At 43.9% G+C, this 27437-nt stretch overlaps 1 protein-coding gene across 1 annotated transcript; it reads left to right on the forward strand.

Moving 5' to 3' along the window:
• LOC147879673 (tryptophan synthase beta chain 1-like) lies at positions 1-27437 on the forward strand. Its single transcript, XM_087371833.1, has 5 exons — positions 1-318; positions 670-1026; positions 1170-1612; positions 1795-1889; positions 26856-27437. The coding sequence occupies exons 1-5, from the start codon at positions 10-12 to the stop codon at positions 27029-27031; spliced, it is 1380 nt and encodes a 459-aa protein (XP_087227959.1). The 5' UTR covers positions 1-9; the 3' UTR covers positions 27032-27437.

Genomic DNA, 27437 nt, shown 5'->3' on the forward strand with positions numbered 1-27437 from the left:
ACATTGCATATGCAAAACCAACACAGCTCTCTTTTCAAAGCTCTGGCTATGGCGATTGCTGCTTCCCTTGCTCTCTGCTTCTGCCCTAATTCCGTTTCCCTCTCCTCTCAGCCTCGCTCTTTTGCCCTTCCTCGCCCTACCTCCTCCGCCCTGGCTCCTCCCTCCCCTCCCCCCCTCTCTATCAAAGATTTTCAGCGTCCCGACCCCTTCGGTCGCTTTGGCCGCTTCGGTGGTAAATATGTCCCCGAAACCCTCATGACCGCCCTCCACGACCTCGAGGCCGCCTTTCGCTCCCTCTCCGTCGATCCTGCTTTCCAGGTTCGCTGTCATTGCGCTATCGAGAATTATGTTCAAGTTCGAAACAGCCGGGGTTTTTCCGAATTGGTATTCTGGGCGATACTCTGCCAATGTGATTCCATCTTCCTCGATGTCAATATGATGTGATGAAAGTTTCCATTTTGGCAAATCCTTCGCTTCCTATGTAGGCCTTTCGACTTTAAACTTTAGAGTGTAATCAGATTGTGAAGCAGGAAGTATGTGTTCTGTACCTTTCATTACAACGTGTCCCATTTTGTGGAGTAACTTTCTAATCGAGACAATACGGGGGAGCGCGTTCCATGTTGTTCATTCAGATTGAGTCACCAATGGGTTGCTTTCTACGTCTTGCAGGAAGAACTTGCTGGTATCTTGAAAGACTACGTTGGGCGCGAGTCACCCTTGTACTTTGCAGAGAGGCTAACAGAGCATTACAAGAGAGGCCAGGATGGAGGGCCTCTGATTTATCTTAAAAGAGAGGATTTGAACCATACTGGTGCTCACAAAATTAACAATGCAGTCGGACAAGCTTTGCTTGCTAAGCGTATCGGGAAGAAACGCATCATAGCAGAAACCGGTGCTGGCCAACACGGTGTAGCAACTGCCACTGTTTGTGCCCGCTTTGGATTGGAATGTGTTGTTTATATGGGGGCCCAGGACATGGAGAGACAGTCTCTCAATGTGTTTCGCATGAGACTCCTTGGGGCTGAGGTATGTCTGAGTTAGTGATAAGACCGGTCACATCCTTAGCAAACAATTATCGGCTGTTTTAACCTTGACGACTGGTATAGAAGTTCTCTTATTATCCCGGTATCTTGGCTATGTTCCATTAAGTGAGCTGCATGATTTTACAGGTACGGCCTGTCCATTCTGGTACAGCAACGTTGAAAGATGCGACATCAGAAGCTATCAGGGATTGGGTGACGAATGTAGAGTCTACTCATTACATTCTAGGATCGGTTGCAGGACCTCATCCTTATCCTATGTTGGTGAGAGATTTTCATGCTATCATTGGTAAAGAGACTCGTCGGCAGGCTTTAGATAAATGGGCAGGGAAGCCAGATGTTCTTGTTGCTTGTGTTGGAGGAGGCTCAAACGCCATGGGCCTATTTCATGAATTTGTCGATGATGAGGATGTGAGATTGATTGGAGTGGAAGCAGCTGGGTTCGGACTAGACAGTGGTAAACATGCAGCTACCTTGACGAAAGGGGAAGTAGGGGTTCTGCATGGTGCCATGAGCTACTTGCTACAGGATGATGATGGGCAGATAATTGAACCACATTCGATCAGTGCAGGGTATGCAATATAATGCCTTGATAGTGCTGATTTTTTATAAACCCTGCTACCCTCTCCCCTAAAAACACTGGCTCCTTTCTTTCCCTTTCCCACGCCTTTGTATCTTTCATCGTATCCTGAATGATTTAGCAAACACTGGTATTTTGGGGAGATTGAGAGTATGTTCTTTGACAAATGATCAGGCTAGACTATCCAGGTGTTGGACCGGAGCATAGCCTTTTGAAGGACATAGGCCGAGCTGAGTATTACAGTGTCACTGACAAGGAGGCTTTGGCTGGTAAGATGCTTGTTTTTGATACAAGGAGTGTCATGTTTTCCTTTTAAACTTGTTGAAACATGTTTCACATGCTCAATGTGATTCTGTATAAGACATGTCTTTAGAATGCCAGAGAATAGATCGCTTGCCACGGCCCACTCGTATGCAGTGGAATAAGATTTGGGAGAAATCACGTCACTGAAGATACCAACTGACTCCGATATGCAGAAAGTACACACAGATGTATATCCAAAACAATCTCATATATAGATGTCAAAACCAAGTAGTACCAATGGCTGCAGAAAACATATGTTGAGGTAGTTACCAAACTCAGGCTCTGTTTAGACTTTCCTAGCTCAACCCGTGCCTCAATAGCTATCAGTTGAGTCCTCCTGCTCACCCTCCTTGGTCCACTTCTACTGCAGTTAGATCTGCCTGTTTGTGAGCTGAAGGTCCAAAACACTAGTGGAGTCAACTGCAGAATGCCAGGCCCTTTATAGGGCACTAGGCCCCCTGATCTTCCTGACCAGCAGGCTGACCGGCCTGACAGACTGGCCCATCTGCCAGCGGACGCTCAACCAAACAGGCTTCTGCCTATTTATACAGATCCCAGCTGTGTCTGTTGGACACTCTCCCTGCATTACTGTCCCATTTTGCTGTCCTGTCCCAGCCCTTGGAGACCGTTTCCATGGGCTCATGGCTGTGCTCTAAACAGCCCCAAACACTGGCTGCACAGTATGCTGGATGTCAGCCCTCATTGCTCACTTGGGTGGCCCATGAGCTGCCCTGTGAACAACCTAAGAAGGATTTTCTATTGCTGCCCACGTCTGAATCCCTACACCTCATTTGGGGGTAATAAGTGGGACATTGGGCCAACACCCCTTTCAATGGCACATCGTGCTCCGATATCCACTTGGCCAACAACCCCTTTCAATGACACATTGTGGTCCAATATACACTCTGTCAAAGAAATCATTCTGTCGGTTCTCTTGAGACACTTTTAGGAAAAAGTCAACGATGCTTCATCACCTGGTCCGTGAACCTGCACATCTAGTATGTCTGGGTACTGCAGCTTGGTAGAATGGTTCAAGTCACAAACACACCCCAGAGTCGTCAAAATACCTTAGGCACCAATAGATCCATCCAGTCGTTTCCCCTCAAAAGATAGAAACAGACCAAGAAGATAGAAACAGACCGAAACTGCGAAGTACCAAGGATCCTGGGTTGTTTCAACCCGGCATCAAAAAGCACCATCTGTGTCTTGGTCCTCGATTCCCTTCACAGTGAGATCCTTAGGGCTGCTTCACATGGTAGGAATCCTTCCAGTTGTCTGGAGTAACATTGTCGCCCACCATTGGTCCTCCATGGGCACGATTGTCCTCCACGTCTTCATGTGTAAGGCTTTGGCAGGATCATGACCTGACCCTTCTAGCATCATGTAACTGGGTTTGCTTGGAGAAGTGTTGTGATCACCTCCACTGATCAGCAAATTGACCTTGTCGAAGTCTTTCTTAAGGGTAATCTTCCAGCAGGCATCGAAAGCCTCCGCAATGAGAGATCCTGTATTGAAGTACATACCCTAGAAACTCAGTCTGGTATTGCATGCCGTTGGAGCAAGCCAGGTATTTCCCATAAGAATCCTCCGCTTAAATGCCTTGGTCTAAACTTGTATTGATGCTCCCCCTGGTGAATTCTAGCTCATCAAGCTCCATCTTTGAGTGAGCTCCATCTCTGCAGATGATACTAGACTGGCCCTAAGTCTGAGGACTGAGCAACACCTTCCATCCTCCACCAGAGAGTCAACCCTGTCCTCCACTCTTTGAGGTCTCTCATGAACACCTTCACACCTGGGTCTGCAAACTATCTCAATGGGACATGGAGTCGTCAGTAAGAAAAGCTCTTCATGCTACAATAGAAGCTCTTTTCTTATAATTGCTCTTCCTTTGCTTTCCCCGTCAGAAGAGTCCCGTCATTTTTTGTATTCTTGTCATCCTTCTTTTTCTGTGGCTTCCTGTTGCCATTCTTGTTTTTTGCCATCAAAGCCATCTCATCTCCACCTTTAGTTTCATCGTACACACTGATTAGCCTTGTCTGTTCTCCAGTGGTGAGATTCGTCACCAACCCCCAGTAGGTTCTTGGGAGCTTGCAGACCAGAAGCATGGCCAACTAATTAGGGTCACCTTATGATCTTTACTTTTATAGGGAAGTCATTGGCGGACTCTCCTTCCCCCATCATCATGGTGAACAGTTGATTCTGGAGCATGATGATTGTCCCTGTATTTTTTGTCTCATAGAGATCCTTTAAGATCTCCCATGCCTCCTGCATTGTATCCACCAATTGGATATAGGGTATCACAGCATATGCAGTGGTCCCTATAATGACGGAGAGAACGACTGCGTCATTCAGTTTCCACTCCTTCACACTATCTAGATGTCTTGGGATTGTGACCTTCCCTGAGGCATCCACCATGTCGACAGGCTCGAGCTTGGCCTTGCCTTCCCACACCCCCCAAATGTCCCTGGCCTCTACATAACTCCGAACCTCCACTTTCCAGATCGGGTAGTTGGTTGTGTCTGAAACCGGCCTTCAATAAATTAAAGGGCAGTAAAACTAACAAGTAACCAGTCAACACTGTTATATTAACAATTCAGCAAATGTATAACCAACAGATTGGGAGCTACAGTGCCCCTGCACCAAGACAAAGACACAGGTTGGTCCCAAACCTTGGCACCCCTTTCGGTATTCTTTAATTAAGTGAGAGACCCAGAATTCCTGGCTTCAAAGAGGATACATTCCTTCTTACAACTGGGGCATTCCACATTCCAGAGGGCATCCACATACCCTGCATAGCCTTTACTTTTCACCGCTCTCACTAAACCTGGCAATAAGCATCCATCTCTATTCCAGATTGATTGCGCTCAGCCTGGAACTGTTACTAACACCCCACTCAGACACTCAGTCCCCCACAATTGTCACTAGTGCCCAAATTAGTTATCCATCTGCTCAAAGCAGAGAAAGAAAGCATACAAGAGCTTTCTCCACTGTCCAGGACTGCCATGACCAATAGTCTCTCACCCTATGGGTCACACATATCCTGATACAATAACTTGTTTCGCATAAGAGAACTGGCATTACAACACAGCAAACCCTATGGCAGTCACACATGTACCATCCCTCTCAAGGTTCCAGGGATACTTCCCATTCCAAGCATGGATTCCCGACCCCTGCCTACTCAGCAACGAGACTGTACCAAAGATGTGCCGTCTGCCTAGCAATCATTGCCTTCATGTGACCCATCTCCTAGAGGAATGAAAAACGTATTCCCACATGGAACATGTTACTAGCCAAATCCAGCAAATAGGATCCACAATGAGTACCAACTCACTCGCATTCAGTGTTCATCCCTCTCTCAGTAGGCATCAGTATCACAAGCACTAGGCCTGCGGGGATCTGTTCTCACACCCAAATGACCATAGGCATCCATTTCTGTCCATACACCTGCATAGGGCTTAGAGTTATTACTAGCAGCCCATACGGGTCACTCAACTCCCCTCACTGCCAAAGGTCTCCAGGGACTCATTGAAATACCCAAGCAATAGGTGAGCGCATGCATATCTGATCAGCCCACAAGCTCGGAATTGAGAACTTGAAGTGCAAGCATCCAATGTAGACCACCCTGCCAACTAGGCTTCTCCAAAACACTTGCACTCAGCTTAGGACTCTTTCTAGAAGCCAAGACTTGGTCACACAATCCCCTGCAAATGCCTCAAGTGCCCACTTGTACACCCACCTGCTCACTGCAGTGAGAAAAGGCATATCTACTCACTCAGCCAACATCAAAAGAGCCTAGAACAAAGGAATGACCACCTGCTGAAAGGTCCCCGCATGACAAAAGTTCGTACAACTGGAGAAATAGTTTGTGCATAGCTAGTACAAGAGCTGTACACACACAGCCATACGTGTGGCAGCCCGTACAATAGTCGTACGGTAGTCCGTATGTGCAACAGTCATACATAGGCCGTACACATAGGCGTCATCAATTTGGTTGCAATAGCCCGTAGCCTTCCTTACGAAAGCGTCAACAATTCCATACCAGCAGCTGTGGCCTATCCGTACACTTCGCGTACGCTGCCGTACACAATCGTACATCTCCCACATGCCACCTTCCCATCCACACCCTCGCATGATGACCAGCAACCAGCTCTCTGCTCCTGTCGTGCCCAAGGCGTCTCTTTTCTCTTCATGAAAAATCCCGTCTACCATCTTTTCGTGACGTTTTCTTCCTGGAGACTTCAAAGGCCTTGCTTGCTAAATGCATTTTTGCATGGGCATGCCACCTGGCAGCCCATGTTTTAAAAAATGCCCCCGAGCTTTAGTTGATCAAACCAATGACCAACTTTAAAGCTCAATTGCCCCTTGCCCCTTCTAGTGGGACCAAACCAATGGGCAACTTTGGATTCTAAGGTTCTTTGACCTCTTCTTGGTCCAAACCACAAAATTCACCCCCAAGGCACAATGGCTAGGGGTTCAAGCACATCAACAACCCATGACCTTGCTCTTTGTTTTCCCAGGGTCCAGCCCACATGGAGCCCAACATGCATGCACCAGAAATCATGCCCTCGTGACATTGTCCAACTTCCTCACTACAAGCCAAACAACACAGCTCCTTTCTTGGAGAGGACACCATCCTTCAGTTTGGAGAAGGTAAACTGAAGAAGGTAACTTGGTCGCAGATCTCCTTGGCTCTGATTCACAAGCTTAACTTGAAAGCCACGGCTATCTTTGCGGACTCTACTACCATGTCAAAGAATAGTAAATCGGTACAGGTGTAAGGGAATATAGATTTGGGAGATAGTACACAATGTCACTTCAAATACTAACTCACTCCGCGTTGATATGGACAAATTAACACACAACGGTACAGCCAAAACAACCCCATATATAGATGTCAAAACCAAGTACAGAAATCGGCCAATTCTGTACCAACTTGATACAAACAACGTAACCAGCTACCCAAGTAGTACGCATAACACGACTTCTTACAAATCACGGACGATGGCACTCGGTTAATCCTCCTAGCCAATCTCTATGTTAACAACACGATTCTAAATCATACGCTAATTTTTCTGTGTGCTGTACACAAAGCCCACAACTCCCTAGATGGTTCTACATGCCACATGTTACATTCCTAGGGTCATCCTTAGGTGTACTATTTACCCCTCTTTTGGAGTATCACTTAATTCTGTTTACCCCTTGGCAATTACATATTTTGGTACACCTACGCCCCTGACCTTAGAACCACCTAGTTAGTGCCAAATCACCCTCACCAAGGACCTTGACATTAATTCCTTTAACCATATACTTGAAGCGCTTTAAAATAAAATACGACAATTGGTCCTCTAAAGGAAAATGTCTACCGACCCTTCTGAGGTCATGTTATCTCAGCTTGAGCATAACCATTCCTTCCCTCTTTAGGCATCAATGTCCTCGATGATAAAATATGGGAACGCTCTTTGCATCTGGTACATGGATTCCTAGATAGCCTCAGATACAGTTAGACCATGCCATGCAACCAACACCGTGGGTATCTTTTGATTGCGTACTTTCATTGTTCCTCGGTCCAGGATTCTTGTTGGTTTGCGTCTTGCATTATCGTCTATCTCCTAAAACAAAACAACACCCTCGATTGGTGAGTCACCTGGGTGCAAAAACTTCTTTAAATGAGAAACATGAAACACTGGGTGTACCTTACAACCCTGTGGTAATTCTAATTTATAGGCCTATTCTTTTTTTAGAATTAACCACGGCCCATAATATCGAGGTGATAACTTAGCACACTCCCTGCAGTCAAAGACTTAGACTGTGAAGGAATTATGAGAAAAACTTTTTCTCCTTAAATTCTCTAACGGATCTGTTTTCATCCGCATACGCCGTAGCTCTATCCATAGCTTGGCGGATGTTAGCTCTTGCAAGTGCTAGCATCTCTGCATCTGAACCACATAGTTCGCGGCACTAGGGCACTTTCTGAGGTATTGCAACCGTAGTTGGATTTGCTGGTCTATAACCATAGTTCAGCTTGAACGGACTCATTCATTTAAAGGAATGTTTTCAATCATTGTAGGAAAATTCTAATAGTGACAACCACTTATCCCACGTATGTTGCCTCAATGAAACATATGCTCTAAGCATGTCCTCTAAAGTTTGGTTGACTATTTCCGTCTGACCATTCGTTTTTGGATGATCCCCACTACTCAGTCCTTAGTGCCTCAAACAGTGCAGTCTAAAAATGATTGGTAAATTTAATATCCCTGTCTGACACTATAGATCTGAGTAATCCATGCAGATGAAATATATGTTTAATAAAAAAATCCGCCACTTGCGGGACACATACAGACTCCCTAGTCGGAAAGAAGTGAGCCATCTTGGTAAGATGATCAACCATCACAAGGATATAATCATATCCACCTTGCGTGGTAGGAAGACCTACAACAAAGTCCATGGAAATGCTCTCCCACCTACCTAGGGGTATTTCCAAGGGCTGTAAAAGTCCGGATGGCTTCACCTGCTTTGCCTTACTCACTTGACACGAAAAACGTCACATATTCATGAATACGTTTCTTCATTTTTGGCCAAAAGAAATCTCGCTTTACAAGATCATATACCTTCTCGACATCTATGAGCTATCATGGCACTGTTGAATGACTCATAGGTACTACTACCTTGCCATTTCTTTTCAGCATACCATCCCCTATGGTATATCTTGCATAAGTTTGACCTTTTCTAGATGCCAGGTCATCCTTTTCCCGGGGTTTAAGCACATAAGCCTTAGGCCAAAAGCTTTGGACAAACTCGTCCACCTTTTGAGTTTCTCTAATCTCGATCATTAGAGCACTCTTTGATACCGTGAAACTCATATTATGCATAATGTGTGATACGCATTAGCAACTTTATTTTCATTCCCTCTTCGGTACCGAATCGTTAAGTTAAACTTCTGCATGAGTTCTGCCCACCTAGCTTGGCGGCCTCTCAAGTCAGATTGTTTACAGCAATGTTTTAGAGTATCATGAGCAACATCGACATAAAACTCTGAACCATACAAATAATGTCTCCACGTCTTCAAAGCATGGGCAACGGCATATAATTCTAATTCATGAGTTAGCCCATTTCGTTGAGAAGGAGAGAGATACTTGCTCTCAAAGGCTACTGGCCTTTCCTCTTGGAAGATATTTGATCCTACTACAATGCCAATTGCATCGGTTTCTATGAAAAATGATTTTTGGGGATCAACTATTTTTGACACCAGTCTTCAGACCACTGCTTGTTTTATGGTGTTAAAGCTTTCTTGTTGATTATGTCCCCATATAAAAGGTACTTTATTAGAGGTCAGATCAGTCAATGGCGATACTATCTCAAAATATTCTTTCATATGCCTTCGATAAAATTGGAGAAATCCCAAGAATGATCGCTAAGCGGTCAAACTTTGAGGGATAGGCCAAGTCAGTATTGCAGCCACTTTCTTTGGATCTGTTTCTGTCAAAGGTATCAAATATTAAAAAGTGAGTATTTTTATATATGTGTACAATATCTGTTCACATTGTTGCGGTAGTACTAGTGTGTCCTTCTTGCTTTGTCAAAACTTTGTGGAGTCAATAGTTACAAAGCCACTTGCATGGCATTTGATTGCTACATTAGGGCCTCCTTTTACCACATCCAGAAGTGACAATGAATCCTAAATATTCAAGTCTTACCATGCATAGCACAGTTTTCGTTTTATTTACATACAGATTGGCTTTCCTCAAAGTAGTGACTATTCTTAAGTGTTTGTGATGCTCAGCAATACTTTTGCTGAAAACAAGGATATCGTTAATAAAATGTACTACAAACTTCTCGATATACGATAGTTCATAGCATTGGTAAGTCCAAACGGCATTACCAAAAACTCATAATGTCCAAACTTGCTCCTAAAAGCCGTTTTATGCACATTCTTGGCTCTAATGCGGATCTGATGGTAGCCACACTTAAGATCTATCTTGTTGAAAACTATGGTTCCATGTAATGCATCTAGCTAGTCATCGATCCGAGCCATCGGATACATGTGCTTAACAGTGATATTATTCAATGCTTTGTAATCTATACAGAGGCGAAAAGTATCGTTTAAAAAAAAAAAAATCACTGGTGAAGCAAAAGGTGAGAAACTAGTCTGAATCTGCCCCAGCTTGAGGTATTCCTCCAGTTGCCTTCACACCTCATCTTTTTTCACTAAAACTTAATCTATAGGGAGGCCTATTTACAGGTTCAGCCCTCCGGATAAGTTTAATCTTATGCTGAGCATTCCTCTTTGGAGGCAACCCATAAGGTAACTCATCCCTTAAACAGTCAGAGAACTCCTCTGCTATTTGATCGGCCAACTTGGCCATTTTCCCATCTTGGGTAACGTCAGTGCTAGCCGATGGATCACCAATAATCTGCTCTACCGATGCTATACAAAGAAACAAAAGCTTTTATTGAGTTTTTCGAACTTTCATTATCGAAACTAATAGTCCTCGAGGTAAATCCTTTTCACCTGGCAAAACATACAGCACATTGTTCATCCTGAACTAATAAATGTGCATTTTTCAATCTATGGTTGGATTCTTCTTAGAATGCCAAGCCTTACCCAGGGCTATATCTGCGTGAGCAAGCCTTGTCATTTGGAAATCAAGCTTCTCCACATAGTCCTGAATTCGAAGTTCCAACTGGGTAACCCTTTGGTCCCATACTTCAGTTGAACTTCCATCTGCCATCTTGAGTGTATATGCATAGTCAGATGGGCTAGTCTTTAATTTTAGCCTCTTTACAAGCTTGGAGTTAATTACATTGTGCATTGACGTTGATTCAAAGAACACAATGACATCATGATTGGCCACTTGCCCCTTCATCTTAATTAGCGCCGTATCGCTAAAGGTTGTATATCCCATTGCTACGGGCTTTGATAGGATATTATTAGGTGCATTGTTTACTAACTTAGCAACAGACACACACAACAAAACATGTACTAACCTTTGAGAAGATCCCGCTAGTTCAATCTGCATCTGTTTTGCTTTGGGACTTCCTTCCATCTTTACGTCGCGCTTTGAGATCACCATCTTAGCCATTCGATGATTCTTGTTTCGTGGACAATCGTTCCTCTGATGAGACTGAAGGCATCCAAAACACAAGCCTTCTCTCCTCGCTTTCTCTTTTTGCTCTGGGGTCAAAGAAGATTTTGACCAAGCCCGGGCTGCCATTGGAGTTACTTTTCTTCTCACTCCAATGGTGGTACTTGGTTTAGAAGGAGTCTCAATTGGCTTTGCCTGCTTGGCTTGGCCACTAGGCTGTGAGACACTCCCTTTGCTAACCCACTTCTTCTTAACTCCACTTTTCTTCGGGTACTCATACCGAGTCCTAGTCTGCACAAATCCACTTGGTTTGTTTCCTTTGGCATCCTCATAGTTTAAGGATATGACAATTGCTTCATCTAGAGTGTTCGCATACTTAGCTCGAACTTCCATCTTAATTCTATCATTTAATCCAAAAATAAAATCCTTTACCTGTACCGATTGAGGAAGAGGTTCACCGTCATTGATAAATTTCTCTGACGAAGGTTTCTATACTGATCCCAAGCTCGGGATGCTTTATTAGGAGGCAAGAAGTGTTTTCTAAATCCTTTCTTAAACCCCTCTCAAATATTGGATGCTACTCCATCTCTCTGTTCTTTTATCCATCTATTCGTTGTCTCATTAAACATGTGAGTGGCCTCACTGATTTTCTTCATGTCATTCTTGATTTCACAAATTGTGAGAGCCTCATCCCATTTGTGCAACCAGGTTTCTATGACATTGGAACTATGGTAAGACATGCGACTAGAATACTTTTGTGGCCTATTATTGGCAATATTAGGTACCTTAGCCCTTCTAGGCTCAATCGTATGAACACTGGTTTCAGGCTCCATTGGAGCTTCACCTTTTCCCTCATGAGATGGTCTAGTAGACATACCGTGAACCATTTTTCTAAGCTCGGATTGCCCTACATTTGCTTGCAGTTGCTGAGCCAGAATCTGTTGTAAGGCATCCTCTAATAAAGTAATTCTACCAAACAGTGTATGGGCCATTGGGCGCAACACAGGCGGAGTCAGCCGGACTCTCGACTCTATGGGATTCACCCTTGAAGCCTCTTCTTCGTTCCATCGCTATAGATTTGCCTTTGTCCATCCTGCGCCTATGCATACTATCTCCCTTCTTAGGAAATCCATTGTGAAGCTACCCCTTGAATCTTGTATAGTAACAATTGAGAGGGGGAAGAGTAGTGGAAGGGAGAGAGAGTAAGAGAGTGACACTCTAGTGCAGGTGTGAAGTGATAGTGAGCCACACCACAAACTCACTTATGTTTTATTAGGATTAGGTTTACCCTATGACTGTCTTAAGACAGTCATAGGTGTCTAATCTTTAATTCTTTAATTAAGGGTTGGCAATGTGCCTTTACCCCCAACAACCTCCCACCTAAAGGCCAATGTGCTTAAAGGGGAGAAAAGAATAAAAATTACAGCAATATACAGTTACTGTATACAAGACCATAAAGTAAGAATGGTCTCATCCTAATCCCATGATGTGGCGGCAATGTGCAAACCGCTCTGTAGGCAAGCTCTTAGTGAGCAAATCTGCAGGATTATCATCAGTATGTACTTTCACAAGCTCAAGACGCTTGTCTTCTAGTACCTCCCTGATGAAATGATATTTCACTTCTATGTGCTTGGTCTTCTGATGAAAGACCGGATTCTTTGCCAACATGATAGCACTCTGACTATCACAATGCAAAACTGGCATGTCACCTGTAATGCCCAAATTTCCCACCAGTCGAGTAAGCCATATTGCTTCCTTGCAAGCCTCAGTGGCTGCAACATATTCAGCTTCTGTGGTTGACAGTGCAACGCATTTCTGCAACCGAGACACCCATGATATAGCACCTCCTGCAAATGTGAAAATATAACCGGTAGTAGACTTCCGGTTATCTGCATTCCCTGCATAGTCTGAATCTGTAAAACCATGCACCAATGCATCCTGCCTACCATAGCATATGCACAAGTCTTTGGTACCTTTGAGATACCTCAAGACACCTTTCACTGCTTCCCAATGCCGCTTGCCTGGATTTGCCATATACCTGCTGATGACTCCCACCGCAAAAGCAATATCCGGACGAGTGGCAACCATGGCATACATCAAAGATCCAACTGCAGATGCATACGGAACCTTGGCCATTTCAGCCTTATCATCATCTGATCTGGGGCTGTCCTTACTGCTGAGTTTTAAATGTGGAGGCAACGGGGTACTAATGGACTTCTGTGAAGATCCACGCTTTTCGAAAATGCAAATGTGTGCAATGCATGCAGAATTTGAATGCCGATTGGCCCTCCAATGGGGAAGAGCGCCCTCGTGAGAGTACTTGTTTCTTTTTCGACCTACATGCAAGGTGGGAGAGAGATGACGGATGAATGCAATGTGGTAGAAAGAATGCTACGTGAGATTCACAATGAAAGGGTGATACCCTTTCATTAATGTCCCTTGAGATCACTCAAGTTCCATCTTCCCGTTTACACCTACCCTTAGCCTATGACCCATGCACCTACCATTCAATGCACTCTAATGCACCCTTTCCCTTTCCTATTGCCCCTAGGACCTAGACACGTGTGTGCACATCTTTATTACTAATCATTGGCCAATGTTACATAGTTTTGGCGGTACTATTTACACCGCTTGATCTATCATAAATACAAACATATAACCGCACCATCAAATTGGCGCCTAACAATAATAAAGTTCTAATGACTATTAATTAACTAAATAATCATTTCTCTTGTCATGACACTCCCTCCTGCTTGAATGAGCAGAAGTCCTCTTCTGGATTATTGCTTGTCTCTTCCTCTTATGTGCACTTTCTCTTGTTACTTCTGCCATTGCATCGCCTCTTTGTAATCTGCGAGTATCTGTGGAAAATCTGTAAAGAACTCTTCTTCCATCCATTGTGCATCACTAGCTGGCTGGTTTTTAAACTTCAGTAAATACATATATCTCTTCTTTCCATGAGTACTCTTCTCTTTATGGTATACGATCTGTTCCGGAGTAAGAACTTCAGTCCCATCTTCAAGTTCAGGTTCTTCTTGCTGCTGAGTATCCAAAAACGTAGAAGTATCGCCACGGTATCTCTTCAAATTGCTCACATGAAAGATGTTCTTCATACGCCAGTGGGCTGGTAACTTCAGCTCATACGCTCTGGATCCTTCTTCTGGATATAAAGCTGCTGAAATCTGAAATGGACCATAAAACTTCGGTGCTAGCTTGACATGTTTGGTACTTCCTCTCACTGACTTGATTCTTCTTTTATCAATCTTCAATAAAACCCAATCATCCTCCTTGTAATAAACTTCTTTTCTTTTTTTATTGGCTGCCTTGGATTGTTGAACCTGGGCCTTCTTAATATGTTCTTTTACCTGCTCAATAACCTGTGACATATCCTCAGCAAACTGGTCAGCGGCAAAAATTCGCTCCCCCAAGTGTGTTATTGGAGTGGGTAAACATTGCCCATAGATGATTTCAAATGGGGCTTTCTTGGTGGAAGTATGTACAGTGTTATTATAAGCAAACTCTAACATGGGTAAGAACTTTGGCCACCTTCTAGGTTGGTCATGGACATAAGCTCGAAGTAAAGTAATTATGGTTTGATTGGCATTCTCACTTTGTCCATCTCCTTGAGGATGGAAGGCTGTAGTAAATTTCAGTTTGGTTCCGAGATTCTCTAATAGAGCTGTCCAAAAGTTGCTAATGAAACGGCCATCATTATCGGATACAATGGATTTTGGTAACCCATGTTAACCTGAAGATTTCCCTAATGAATAACCTTGCTGTTTCAGGAGCAGACAACTCTTTTTTACAGGGAATAAAATGAGCTTGTTTACTCAGCCTATCTATAACAGTGAAAATCTGCTCAAACTGACCAACCTTGGGGAAACCAGACACAAAATCCATTGTAATGTGTTCCCACCTTTCCGAAGGAATAGGCAAAGGCTGCAAAAGACCAGCAGTCTTACTTGTGTCAGATTTAATGCGCTGACATACGTCACATTGTTGAACAAAGGTCGAAACTTCTTTGCGAAGTTTAGGCCAATGGAAGTATCTCTCAATATTGTCAATGGTTCCTCTAATACCTCTATGTCCAGAATATGGACTCGCATGTAACTCACTCATGACTAGATACCGAAATGTTTTGGGTACACATATGGCACGTCCCAAAAATAAGTATCCATCCACGATGGAATAAGCTTCTAAATCCCCAACCTCATTACGTTGAATCTTCCCATAAATGTCAGCGAAGTCCTCATCTAAAGGATAAGCTTCAACCATTGCTCCTAATGATTTCTCCTTAATCACAGAAACGTGATTAACTTGGGGCCGTCTACTCAAAGCATCAGCTACTAAATTCTCCTTTCCCGGCTGATATTCGATATTTGGTTGCCCAAAGGATTGAATATATTCAGCCCATTTGATTTGTCTTGAAGAGACAATGGGTTGAGACAAGTGCTTGATACTTTGATGGTTAGTCTTAATCTTGAAAGCAGAACCATATAAATAATGCTTCCATAACTTTAGAGCATGAATGACTGCCAATAACTCCTTCTCATACGTGATATATTTCAATTCAGCCCCTTGAAGTTTTCTACTCTCATAAGCAATGGGATGCCCTCCTTGCATCAACACTGCCCCAATCGAGGTACCACTTGCATCCGTACATACAACAAAGAACTCTTTGTCCATGTCCGGAAGTGTTAATACTGGTGCAGTCACTAATGTTCTCTTAAGCTCCTCAAAAGCTACTTGGTGAACCTCTCCCCACTCATACAAGGAATGCTTCTTCAACAAATCTGTTAGTGGGGAAGCAAGACGTGCAAAATTCTTAATGAATCTGCGATAATAACTACACATCCCTAGGAAGGATCTCAGCTCATGTAAGTTTTTGGGTATTGGCCATTCAATTATGGCCTTGACCTTTTTAGGGTCAACCCGAATTCCCTCGGCAGACACAATGTGTCCCAAATACTCTATTTCTGTCTTGAAGAACTCACTCTTCTTGATATTTAGGAACAATCGATCCTTCCTTAGGAGCTCCATCACCTTAGCAAGGTGATCCTTATGCTCTTCCTCATTCTGGCTGAACACTAAAATGTCATAAAAAAAGACTATGACAAATTTTCCCAAGTAGGGTCGCAAAACCCTTCTCATCAGCCTACTAAAAGTGGCTGGAGCATTAGTTAGGCCAAAAGGCATGACCAAAAACTCATAATGTCCAGTGAGAGTGTGAAAAGCTGTCTTATGTTCATGCCCAGCTTTCATACGAAGTTGATGATAACCAGATTTCAAATCCAATTTGCTAAAAACTTTAGCACCTTTAAGCATATTCAATAAATCATCCACTCTTGGAATCGGATACCGGTTCTTAATCGTAAGTTTATTCAAAGCACGGTAATCTATACACATACGATATGATTCATCCTTCTTCTTAACCAATAATACAGGTGCTCCAAATGGAGAACTGCTTGGTCGAATCAGGCCTTTTTGCAACAGATCTTCAATTTGTTTTTCTACCTCCTCCATTTCTATCCTGTTCATCCTATATGGGGCTCTACATGGAGGGGAAGCTCCTGGCTCTAAGTCTATGGCATGATCATCTTCTCTCTCCATGGGCAATTCGAATGAGTCATCTCTTGAAAATCGATCCTCATAAGCTCTAAGGAACTCATTTCTCTTCCGATCTTCTTTTGAGATATGAAGATCTCGTGAATCCCGTATATACACAAGATTACAATCTACCCCTCTTTTTACCAATCTTTTGGCTTGGGTAGGAGTAATCAATGGAATTGTATACACGTCCCGATCCCCTACGATCCTTATGTACAAAGCAACAATGATGAGTATGAGGATGAATAGTAGGGTTAAAATCATACCGCCATGGTTTACTTAGTATCATGTCAACGTCTTGTAAAGGGGCTACTAGAAAATCCCTTCGATCTCTATATTTTTGTATACGAAAAGGAATATTTCGTACTATGGATGTGTCTTCTTCATTGTGTCCCCTAAAAGCTCCTGAAAGCGACATGTTTTTTATAGGTTCTGGTTTAAGATGGAGTAATTTTGCCAATCTATCACTTACTAAGTCATAATTACATCCATCATCTAGGAGAACCACTATTCTCTGTCCATTCACGAATCCATACACCTTAAAAAGATCATGAGGCCCAAAGGTATTGGCTGAATGGACAGCATTCACTATTGGCTCAATAGTCACAGTAGATTTCGAGGGTGACAAGGTAGAAGCCTCACCCTCCTGCTTGGATGCCTTGGCTTTTCCTTTTACTGAATTCGTCTTGGCAATCTTAGCCAAGAGAACGGGACACTTATGCCATACGTGCCCTGGCTTATGTTTCTTACAACCGAAACATTTTCCTTCCTTAATCAACTTCCTCTTCTCTTCGTCAGTCATAGAAGGAAATGGCACCCATCCAGGACGTGATTGGCTATTCACATTCCTTACAAGAGCTTTACCCTTCCCTTTATTATTCTTAAACCGGTTTGGTTTCCTAAAAGTGGGTATATTATTGGTCCTAGATGATGACCCATACTCCTTATTGAAGGGTTTACGAGGATTCAATTTTCTCTCGGCTATTTCAGCCAGCTTAGTGAGGTCCTTAAGCGTGGTCGGGTTAAACATTTCAACCTCGTACCTTACTTTTGGGCTTAAAGCTGCTAAATACTTCTTTCTCCTATCTTCCTCACTCTTTTCGGGTAACTCTAGAGAGAGTTTCCAAAATCTGGCTGTAAAATCTGCATTACTCTCATTATCGAACTGCCTAAACCTCTCCCAACGAAAGGTTAGGTTCTCTTCATGCCTCGGTGGCATGAAAGTGGTTTTTAGTTGCTCCACAAATTTAGCCCATTCATGAATAGGCTCTTTTCCTGTTTGTGACAAGGACCACCACATTAGAGCATCCTTCTGCAGATGCAATGTGGCAAGAGCAAGCTTCTCTTGCTCTGTCTTGTCTTGATGGGCAAAGTATAGCTCAAAATGACGAATCCAATTGAGGATTTTGTCAGCCTCCCTTGCCCCATCATATTTGGGGAACTCAATTCTCTCTCGCAGTTGGAATTTGGACCTCTTAGAAGAGTTACTCAACTCTTCATCCCCGAAGTTTAAAGTCCTCTTAGTCCCTAATCTTGTCATAATGGACTGCTCAATCATATTGCTAAGCTGGAAAACCAGCTTATCAACAGGAGTCTCCTCTCTTCCTCTTGCACTTGGATTAGAATCCATGTGTATTGGGTTTTGAGTTAAAGGTGTGAACTCATCACCTTGTTCTTGGCTGGTCTCATTTCTTCTTTCATTACGAAAGGAGAACTCCCTATCAGTAGGTTCTTGAAGGAGAGACTGCTGTAAATCTATTTGTGGGTTATCATACTCAAGATGTGTATAACTCTCACCTAATCCATCCTCTTCAAGAGGGGGTGAAGGTGTTCTTTCTCTCTCTCCTTGGGGTAATGGAGGAAAAGGAATAAGTTCATTGTTATATGTCCCTTCCCCTTCCATTCTTTCCTTTTATTAATACAAGAGAGAAAATGTCTTGCTGTAATTTCAAAAAAGAAGGTTTATTTTACAGCAAACTTCAAGTGTTGTAGAGGTGGTGGTACTTATCCGACTCCCGCTTCGTTTGTGTTGAGAAAACACTTAAAATGACCTCCTTTCCCTTCTCTTTGAAGCTTTTCTTCTTGTATTTCTGCTGTAAACTGGTACGCTCCGTTTGGGCTACTTGTTTTGAGCGGATTGGAGCTCTAGATACCGTTATAGGGGTTACTTGATGGGTGGATCACTCCCTCAAAATATTATTCCGATCCGACTTCCGGTTGGGTAGAACGGGAATCCCTTTTTCTCACGGTTTAAGGGTACATTCACATTGGGGGGGGGGGGGGGGGGGGGCAAAAGAGAGCACCCCGTTCGCCGTTCGCCGTTGAAGGCCAAAATTTTTCCGAAAAAACCCCTTGTCTCAGAACCTCGAGATCGGTCGATCGTGATCCTTTTCCGCCAACCTCTCTTGCGACTTCCGTCGTTCACAACTGTCGCCCTCTCCTCGTCCCGCTCGTCGTCGCCGCTCTGATACCAAATGTGAAGATCCACGCTTTTCGAAAATGCAAATGTGTGCAATGCATGCAGAATTTGAATGCCGATTGGCCCTCCAATGGGGAAGAGCGCCCTCGTGAGAGTACTTGTTTCTTTTTCGACCTACATGCAAGGTGGGAGAGAGATGACGGATGAATGCAATGTGGTAGAAAGAATGCTACGTGAGATTCACAATGAAAGGGTGATACCCTTTCATTAATGTCCCTTGAGATCACTCAAGTTCCATCTTCCCATTTACACCTACCCTTAGCCTATGACCCATGCACCTACCATTCAATGCACTCTAATGCACCCTTTCCCTTTCCTATTGCCCCTAGGACCTAGACACGTGTGTGCACATCTTTATTACTAATCATTGGCCAATGTTACATAGTTTTGGCGGTACTATTTACACCGCTTGATCTATCATAAATACAAACATATAACCGCACCATCAAATTGGCGCCTAACAATAATAAAGTTCTAATGACTATTGATTAACTAAATAATCATTTCTCTTGTCATGACAACTTCCCCCCCTCCATTTTAAACCTCTGCAGTACTTTGTCAATATACTCTTTCTGTGACAGAAACAAAAGTCCCTTGGACCTGTCACGAGTAATACGCATGCCAAGAATATGATTTGCATCACCCAAGTCTTTCATGTCAAAAGACTTATGCAGTTGTTTCTTCAAAGCACTAATCTCATGCTGAGATTTACTGGCAATAAGCATGTCATCCACATATAGAATGAGTAGCATCAAACTGCCATCCTTTGCCCGTTTGGTGTACAAGCAATGATCGGTCTCACACCGATGATACCCTTGGGACTGCATGAAGGCATCAAACTTCTTGTACCATTCTCTTGGCGCCTGCTTGAGTCCATACAAGCTCCTCTTGAGCTTACACACAAGCTGTTCTTTCCCTTTAACAGCATATCCCTCTGGCTGACTCATATAGATCTCATCATGGAGATCTCCGTGAAGAAAAGCTGTCTTCACATCCATCTGACATAAATCCATGTCGTCATGAGCAACAAGAGCTAACACTGCTCTCAAAGTAGTCATCTTGACTACAGGTGAAAAGATCTCATCAAAGTCAATGCCCTTCTCCTGCTTAAATCCCTTGGCAACCAATCTGGCCTTATACCGAGGTAAAGCATTTGAATCCACTTTGACTTTGTAAACCCACTTGCATGGCAAAACCTTTCTGCCTGCAGGTAACTGCACCAAGTCCCATGTATCATTCTGAAGTAGGGAGTCCATTTCTGACTGCATGGCTTTCTCCCACTTCTTTTTCTCTGTTCTTCCCATAGCTTCCTTGAAGCTGGAAGGCTCACCACAATCTGTCAGCATGATAAAATCAGCCACATTATTGGCTCCTGGAACAAACCTGGCAGGAGGCCGTTGTGCACGGGTGCTCCTCCTCACAAAATGTTCCGGATTAGGCTGCTGTCCAGCCTGTTCTTCATGCATGATGGGTGGCTGTACCACCATATCTGGCTGTTCTACAGCCCCATCTGTTGGCACATCCAGTGGTGCATCATTGGCAAAATTATCTGGCTGATTTTCAGCCTGTATACCCTCTTGAACAGGGTGATCTGCAGCAGGCTGCTGCTGCATATAAATGGGCATTCTTTGCTGTCCAACATCATCATAAATAACCCTCCTGTATTCCACAGGTTGCACGGGTTCCTTGTGTACACTATCTTCTTCAAAGATGACATCATTGCTGCGTATAATCTTCCGTTTAACGGGATCCCATAACCTGTACCCCATTTCACCTTCGTCACCATATCCCATAAAGATGCATCTGATAGACTTTGGATCCAGTTTGGTGCGTAGATCTTTGCGTACATGAGCAAAGCACTCGCAGCCAAATACACGTAAGTGCTTATATGAGGGAGGCTTGCCAGACCACACCTCCTCTGGCACTTTCAACTCCAAAGCCTTATTTGGTGACCTGTTAATAATGTGAACTGCTGTTTGCACGGCTTCTGCCCAAAAGCCATGGGGTAATGCAGCATAAGACAACATACATCGAACCTTCTCCTGAATAGTTCGATTCATCCGCTCACTTGCACCATTTTGAGATGCATTATGAGGGGCTGTGAGTTCCTGTTTGATGCCCTTAGCTTGGCAAAACTGCACAAAAGCATGTGACACATACTCACCCCCATTATCGGATCTGAGGCATTTCAGCCTACGACCTGTCCGATTCTCAACCTGAGCGACAAACCTCTTGAAAGCATCTAGGGCATCTCCCTTATGCTTCAAGAAATAGACCCACACCTTACGTGTGGCATCATCAATGAAAGTAATAAAATATTTTGTACCCCCTAGTGATAACTGTGGCATCTCACACAAATCAGTGTGCACTAGATCAAGTGGTGCTCTATTCTGGGGAGATCTCCTCTTATGAGGAGTCACAGAATGCTTGCCAAAAATACAATGATCACAAGTAGGCAAATCTGAAAAAGAGAGAGGCGGCAGATAACCCAAACGTGACAGTTCTTGCATTCCTTTAACAGACATGTGTCCCAACCGGCTATGCCACAATGAAACCTTTGGCAGCTCGGTTATGGCAACAACATGATTACCCACACTGGAAACATAAAGAGGGTACAAGGTATCACTCTTAAAACCCTCAGCCACTACAGTCTGGCCATCAGTAATCACCCATTTGGAATCCCCAAATGTGGTGTGGTAACCACTGTCATCTAATAAGCCAGTGCTAATCAGATTTTTCTTGATTTGCGGCACATGGCGAACACCATCAAGCATAAATGACTGTCCATCAGGAAATACTATCTGTATACTGCCAATCCCTGCAATCTGACATGCATAGTTGTTCCCAAGATGAACAACTCCATGAGTACCTGTGTAGGAAGTAAACCACTCCCTATGAGGAGTAACATGAAAAGAGGCACCTGAATCCAAGAGCCAGGTGTGCATGTCATGGCCATCAATAACCAAAGCATGTGCTATTACAGCAGAAGAGCATAAAACATCATGTATGTCACTGTCACTGTCCTCTGCTGCAACATTCACTGCATCCAAGTCATCTGCCTTGGCCTTGCCTTTGCCTTTGCTTGCATTTCCTGCATCCTTTGTTTCAGCCTTCTTGGCTTTCTGATCCCGTATGAACTTGAAGCACTTCGACTTCACATGTCCCTTCTTGCCACAATAAAAGCATTCAATGTCCTTTTTGCCACGGGACTGACTGCGGGATTTGGACTTACTAGCAGATCTCCCCTTCTGCTGAGTCCTGCCTCTGTCCTGTACCTGCAAAGCATTTGAAGACTTGCTGCCCGCATTATTCTTCCTGCTCATCTCCTCCATAAGGAGAGAGCTCTCTACATCAGCATAAATCAGAGTGGCATTTGAGTTTGACAGGGTGGTCTTGAAAGTGTCCCAACTCTCGGGGAGGCTACACAGCAAGAAAGTAGCCTTGAACTCCTCATCAAGGTTCAACCCCTGTGCAATCAGCTGTGTAAAGATGGCATTGAACTCACTCAAGTGTGAGGTCATAGCTGTACCTTCCTTCATGCGAAGATCAACCAGCTTCTTCAGCCAATAAACCTTACTGGCTGAGCTCTTTTGGGCATATAATTCTTCTAGTCTTTGCCATAGACCATAAGAGGTCTTTTCAGCCTGTACATTGAACACAAGAGTGTCTGAAATAGTGAGCATGATAGCTGCCCTCGCGGACAAATCAAGCTCTTCCCAGTCATCAGCTGCCATATCAGATGGCTTGACACCCTTTACCCTTATGGGCTTAGCAATCTTCTTTAACAGAAGTACATTCAAGCACTGTTCTGCCCATAATGCATAGTTATGTGCTCCTTCCAGTTTCTTTATGTTCAGAATTGAAGAATCACCTCCTCCTGATGCCATATCAGATGAGGAAAGTACCTGACTCCCTGGAAGTAAAAAGACTGAATAAAAGTTCTGATTTCTCAGAAAAGCCTGCTCTATTCAAGAGCCAGAAGCACTCTCAATGGTGCTGTTTTTACTGTCAGTAAAATCTGCAGCAAAACAGTAAATGTCCCTGCAAATACTGTACCTTCTGACAAACTGTTCTGAGCTCAAAAAGGCATAAAAACAGTGATTTCAGACTGCTGTTGCTGCTCAACAAGTGCTTAACAGTGCACAATCATCTGACAAAACCACCAACACTGCTGTAAACACTGCTGTACTGACTGTACTGATCACTTCTCCCACCTCAGATGAGGTATGGCACTGAGTTAAATTGCAGAAACCACTTGACAAACACCCCAAAAACAGTAAATGACCCTTCAGCCTGTCACAAAACCTGCAACAGTAAATGGGATAAATCCCAAGCAATCACCCTTAGACCAAGGGGAGAAAATGCATCTGAAGATCTGTGTCGGTAACCCAAGTGCTATCAAACAAAGTCTGGGCAAAAGCCCCTTGATCTGACACCTGAATCAAGTGGAGAACACCTCAACACTGAGGTAGCATGCAATATGGAATCTCTCTGACACTTGTACCTGACAATGTGCAATGCATAGACTGCCCCTGTGTACTCAGTAACAACACAAATCACAACGTACAGACACCAAGACGAAAATCTTTTTAGCACTGTCAACGATGGGCAGTTAGGGACCGAGTAAACTCGATGGGCCCTGACCAAGCGTGGCTCAACTGAGATTTTCAAAGTGCGTACAAAGAATGTGACCTGCAACAAATGTCACCAAATGCACTGCGGAAATAAAGCAAATGTGTGCTCCCTGGCTACACACTGCCTCAAGGCATATACTGCAAACACATCCAGGCAAAAGCCCTTTGAAATGGTCACCCAAAACTGAGAATTGCACTCAGTAAATGCATAGAAGCTCCTGCTGTACTTCTGTCCTCGCAGCAGCACGCTTCCCCCCCAAAAAAAACGAGTTGAGACTTTGCAGCAAAACAAACAAGTCCTGCTGTACTTCTGTACCCTGCTGTCGACGCCAACCCAGTGTACCTGCAGATGGACTGTCGTCCGTACCCTGCTGTGAAGGACTGTCGTCTGTACCCTGCTGTGAAGGACTGTCGTCCATACAGTTGTACGGCTGTCCGTACGACTGTACGGACAGTCCGTACAGATGACGTCGAATAGCTGCGCCCGCAGCTATGGAGCTGACTGATGCAGTCTTGCGACCCGATGACGCCCTGATCTGCTGCCCTGCGCCCTCACAATGCCTCGAAAGGCCTAGCAGCTAGTAGCAGCTGCTGGCTACTTGCTGGATGCGGTGCCTCGAGCTGCAGCTAGCAGCTCCTGTGCACGGATACCCGCGACCAGCGACCAACGCCGTGACCACGCCCGTAACGTCGATCTGACCTGCGCCCGCGCTGTCGCCGTCCGTCGCCGCCTGCGCTGTCACAGTCAGTCCGTACAGTTGTACGGACGACGTACGGCCGTACGGATCTGGCCGTACGTCCGTACGGAAAGGGATAGGCAAGGAAGAGGGGGCTTGGGAGAGGAAGCTCTGATACCAGTCGAGAGGGGGAAGAGTAGTGGAAGGGAGAGAGAGTAAGAGAGTGACACTCTAGTGCGGGTGTGAAGTGATAGTGAGCCACACCACAAACTCACTTATGTTTTATTAGGATTAGGTTTACCCTATGACTGTCTTAAGACAGTCATAGGTGTCCTATCTTTAATTCTTTAATTAAGGGTTGGCAATGTGCCTTTACCCCCAACAACAATTACAAAGGCTTGCCACAACACGCTAGTCTTCTACTGCCCGTGAGTACAGATGTTCACCGCCAACAACGCAATTGATAAAAAACGTAACAACCGACGTGCACCTGACGTTGGCACCAAATGCAACGCCTAACAGCTGACGGTGCAAGAAATGATCCGCTATTGGCTTCCTCACATTGCATGCAGAAGCCAGACTCATCTTTCGCATCGCTCCATGTCTCTACCACGAAATCAATCGTGACCACAAAGCTCCACCTCCAAGGTTCCTTCGTCGTCCAAGTTTCCTTCGTCGATGAACACGTAGAAACTCCTGCTACGTAGATTCCCAGGTTCTCTTGAGGCCAATTTCGTCACTTGTGACAGCCAAGCTCTCCAAAGCAAACGATCCACGAACACCCAGCAACACAACTTTGCCTTCTACGCCCAATTCTGCAGCTGCCAAAATCTCAGACGATATCTACTCACACTATAGACCAAAGAGCGTTGGTGTGCCCTGCTTCACCCCGATCGTGCTCTCGACCTAGTCCGATAAACCACCTGGGACATGGACTCTGCCTCTAATTGACTCGTATAGGCTCACCACACCCCAAGGTCTTGAGCCTGCACCTGGGCACCTGGGTCACGTCCTCTCCAACATTGTTGATGACACGCAGATCGGCTATTGTTAAAGGGCTGAGTATTGCTTTTCCCTCATTGTTAAAAGCTTTGAAAGCAATACAAAAGGTCAGCTATCCATGATGCGCTAAGGAGAACCTTGGTTGTCTTGCAGCCTGCTTCTTTGGGTCTTGGCTCACTGTCTATGTTAACTTTGGAGCAGAATCCACTAACTTATGTGGTGGCCATACAACCAACGGATTCCTGGATTAATGATAATATATAGGCGAAACCTCCAGGACAGGCCTTGCTGGAACACTCATGATGCTTGGCGAAACCCTTCGTACCTTGCTACCTAATTGCACACAAGTTGTAAATAATATCCAGCCATTGACGACTATTGTCACACCAATTGCAATGTATTTTAAGTGATCTTTCATCATTGGACATATAATTTGAGTTTCTGCAATGATTGATCTCTTGTAGATTCATTCTATCATATCTCATAAACTTATGGACAGATGATTTATTTGTCTTAAATCTTCCAAATTTGAGGGATGTCATTACAAAGATCTAATTCATTTGATGGAGGAACTTATCCTTGTGATTTTTGTGAAATTAATTGCTTAGCAAGTGGCATCTTTCTTGGATCTTAGCATTACTTGATCTACTATAGATTCACAGGTCAAAATATGATACATCACAAAGTAGGGGAATTTGATCTTGAGTTACCCTCCTTTTATCTCACCTAGCCCAGTGTCCTGCATAGGTAAGAGGGAAAATAACATAGAAGAAACACATTAATCATCTCGTCAGCCCATAAAGGTGGTTGTCTGTGTGTGAAGGTGTGCGCACGTGCTTCTGTGTGTGTTAAGGGTAGTAAATATTCTTTTATTGAATTATCCCACCGACTTGGGTAGGTGGTCTTGGGAGTGTATAAGAGGAGTTGTTCATCAGCCGTAGTATTCAGTGATGGCTTTTGCAACTAGTTTGGCTTTGTATCTTTTGATACTTCCATCTGGATTGTACTTCACTTTGTATACCCATTTGTTTATGATGGGAGAGAGTGAGGAATAAAACTTGGAAAGATGAAAACTCAGAGACTTAGTGGAATAGAAAATGAATAACAAGTACGAGTTCCTATAGCAAAAGCTCAAGGCCTGAGCATAGCTAAGCCAAATTGTAGTCTTGCTAAGCGACTCCAGCGCAATTCAATTTTCGCCTTTGCAATTATTCTAATGAAATTTAGTGAAGAGGAGCCTTGCTTAAAGACACCAACTCAATTTTGATTTTACTGATCCTTCTATCTGATTATCATTTTTTGAAGTATAGAGTTTGTGATTGCCCTCCTATTTGTTGAATTGAGTAGAAATCAGTTTCTATACATTTTGGCACATGAATATCAATTGACGCAGACAATAACATGTTCTTACTTTCTGTGTCCTTGGTTTCCCTGTCCCCTTTGTGTGTAGCTTTTGAAAGGTTATCAAAGCTTGAGGGCATCATTCCGGCTTTAGAGACATCTCATGCAATAGCATACTTGGAATATGTGTGCCCCACTCTGAAGGCTGGGACAAAAGTTGTGGTGAATTGTAGTGGTCGTGGTGATAAAGATGTTCAAACAGCTCTGAAGTTTCTGAAACTTTGAATTTCGCTGTCGATTTACACCTGCGGCCTAATCAAAGTCGACTAAACAAGTGAGCTTATATGGCGAGAGTAGTACAGGTTTCCCATATTCGTGGCTCTTTCAGTGAAGGCTCACCACTCCCTTACTTTGGGGGTGGGCTTTTGAATGCCCATTTTGACAATTGTAAAATTTCTCAACAGAAATGTAATTGTTATAAGGGAGTATATATATTTTCAAAGGTACTTTCTTTCTTGGCACTCACATCTCGTGGAAATTAAAATGTTGGAGCACTTGAAGGTTAACTGTCTAACTGTGGTTCTGAGATTTCCAGACTTTGATTTTCTGGCCATATATATGGTCACCATATGCGAGCAGCATTTAGTTTGTTTTGAGTGGCGATCTACCTCAAAAGTTCTGTTGTCATCTG

The sequence above is a fragment of the Dipteris shenzhenensis genome, chromosome 33 (genome assembly GCF_047967505.1).
Source record: "Dipteris shenzhenensis isolate YYH24624 ecotype China chromosome 33, Dip_SZ_1.0, whole genome shotgun sequence".
Classification (NCBI taxonomy): Eukaryota; Viridiplantae; Streptophyta; class Polypodiopsida; order Gleicheniales; family Dipteridaceae; genus Dipteris; species Dipteris shenzhenensis.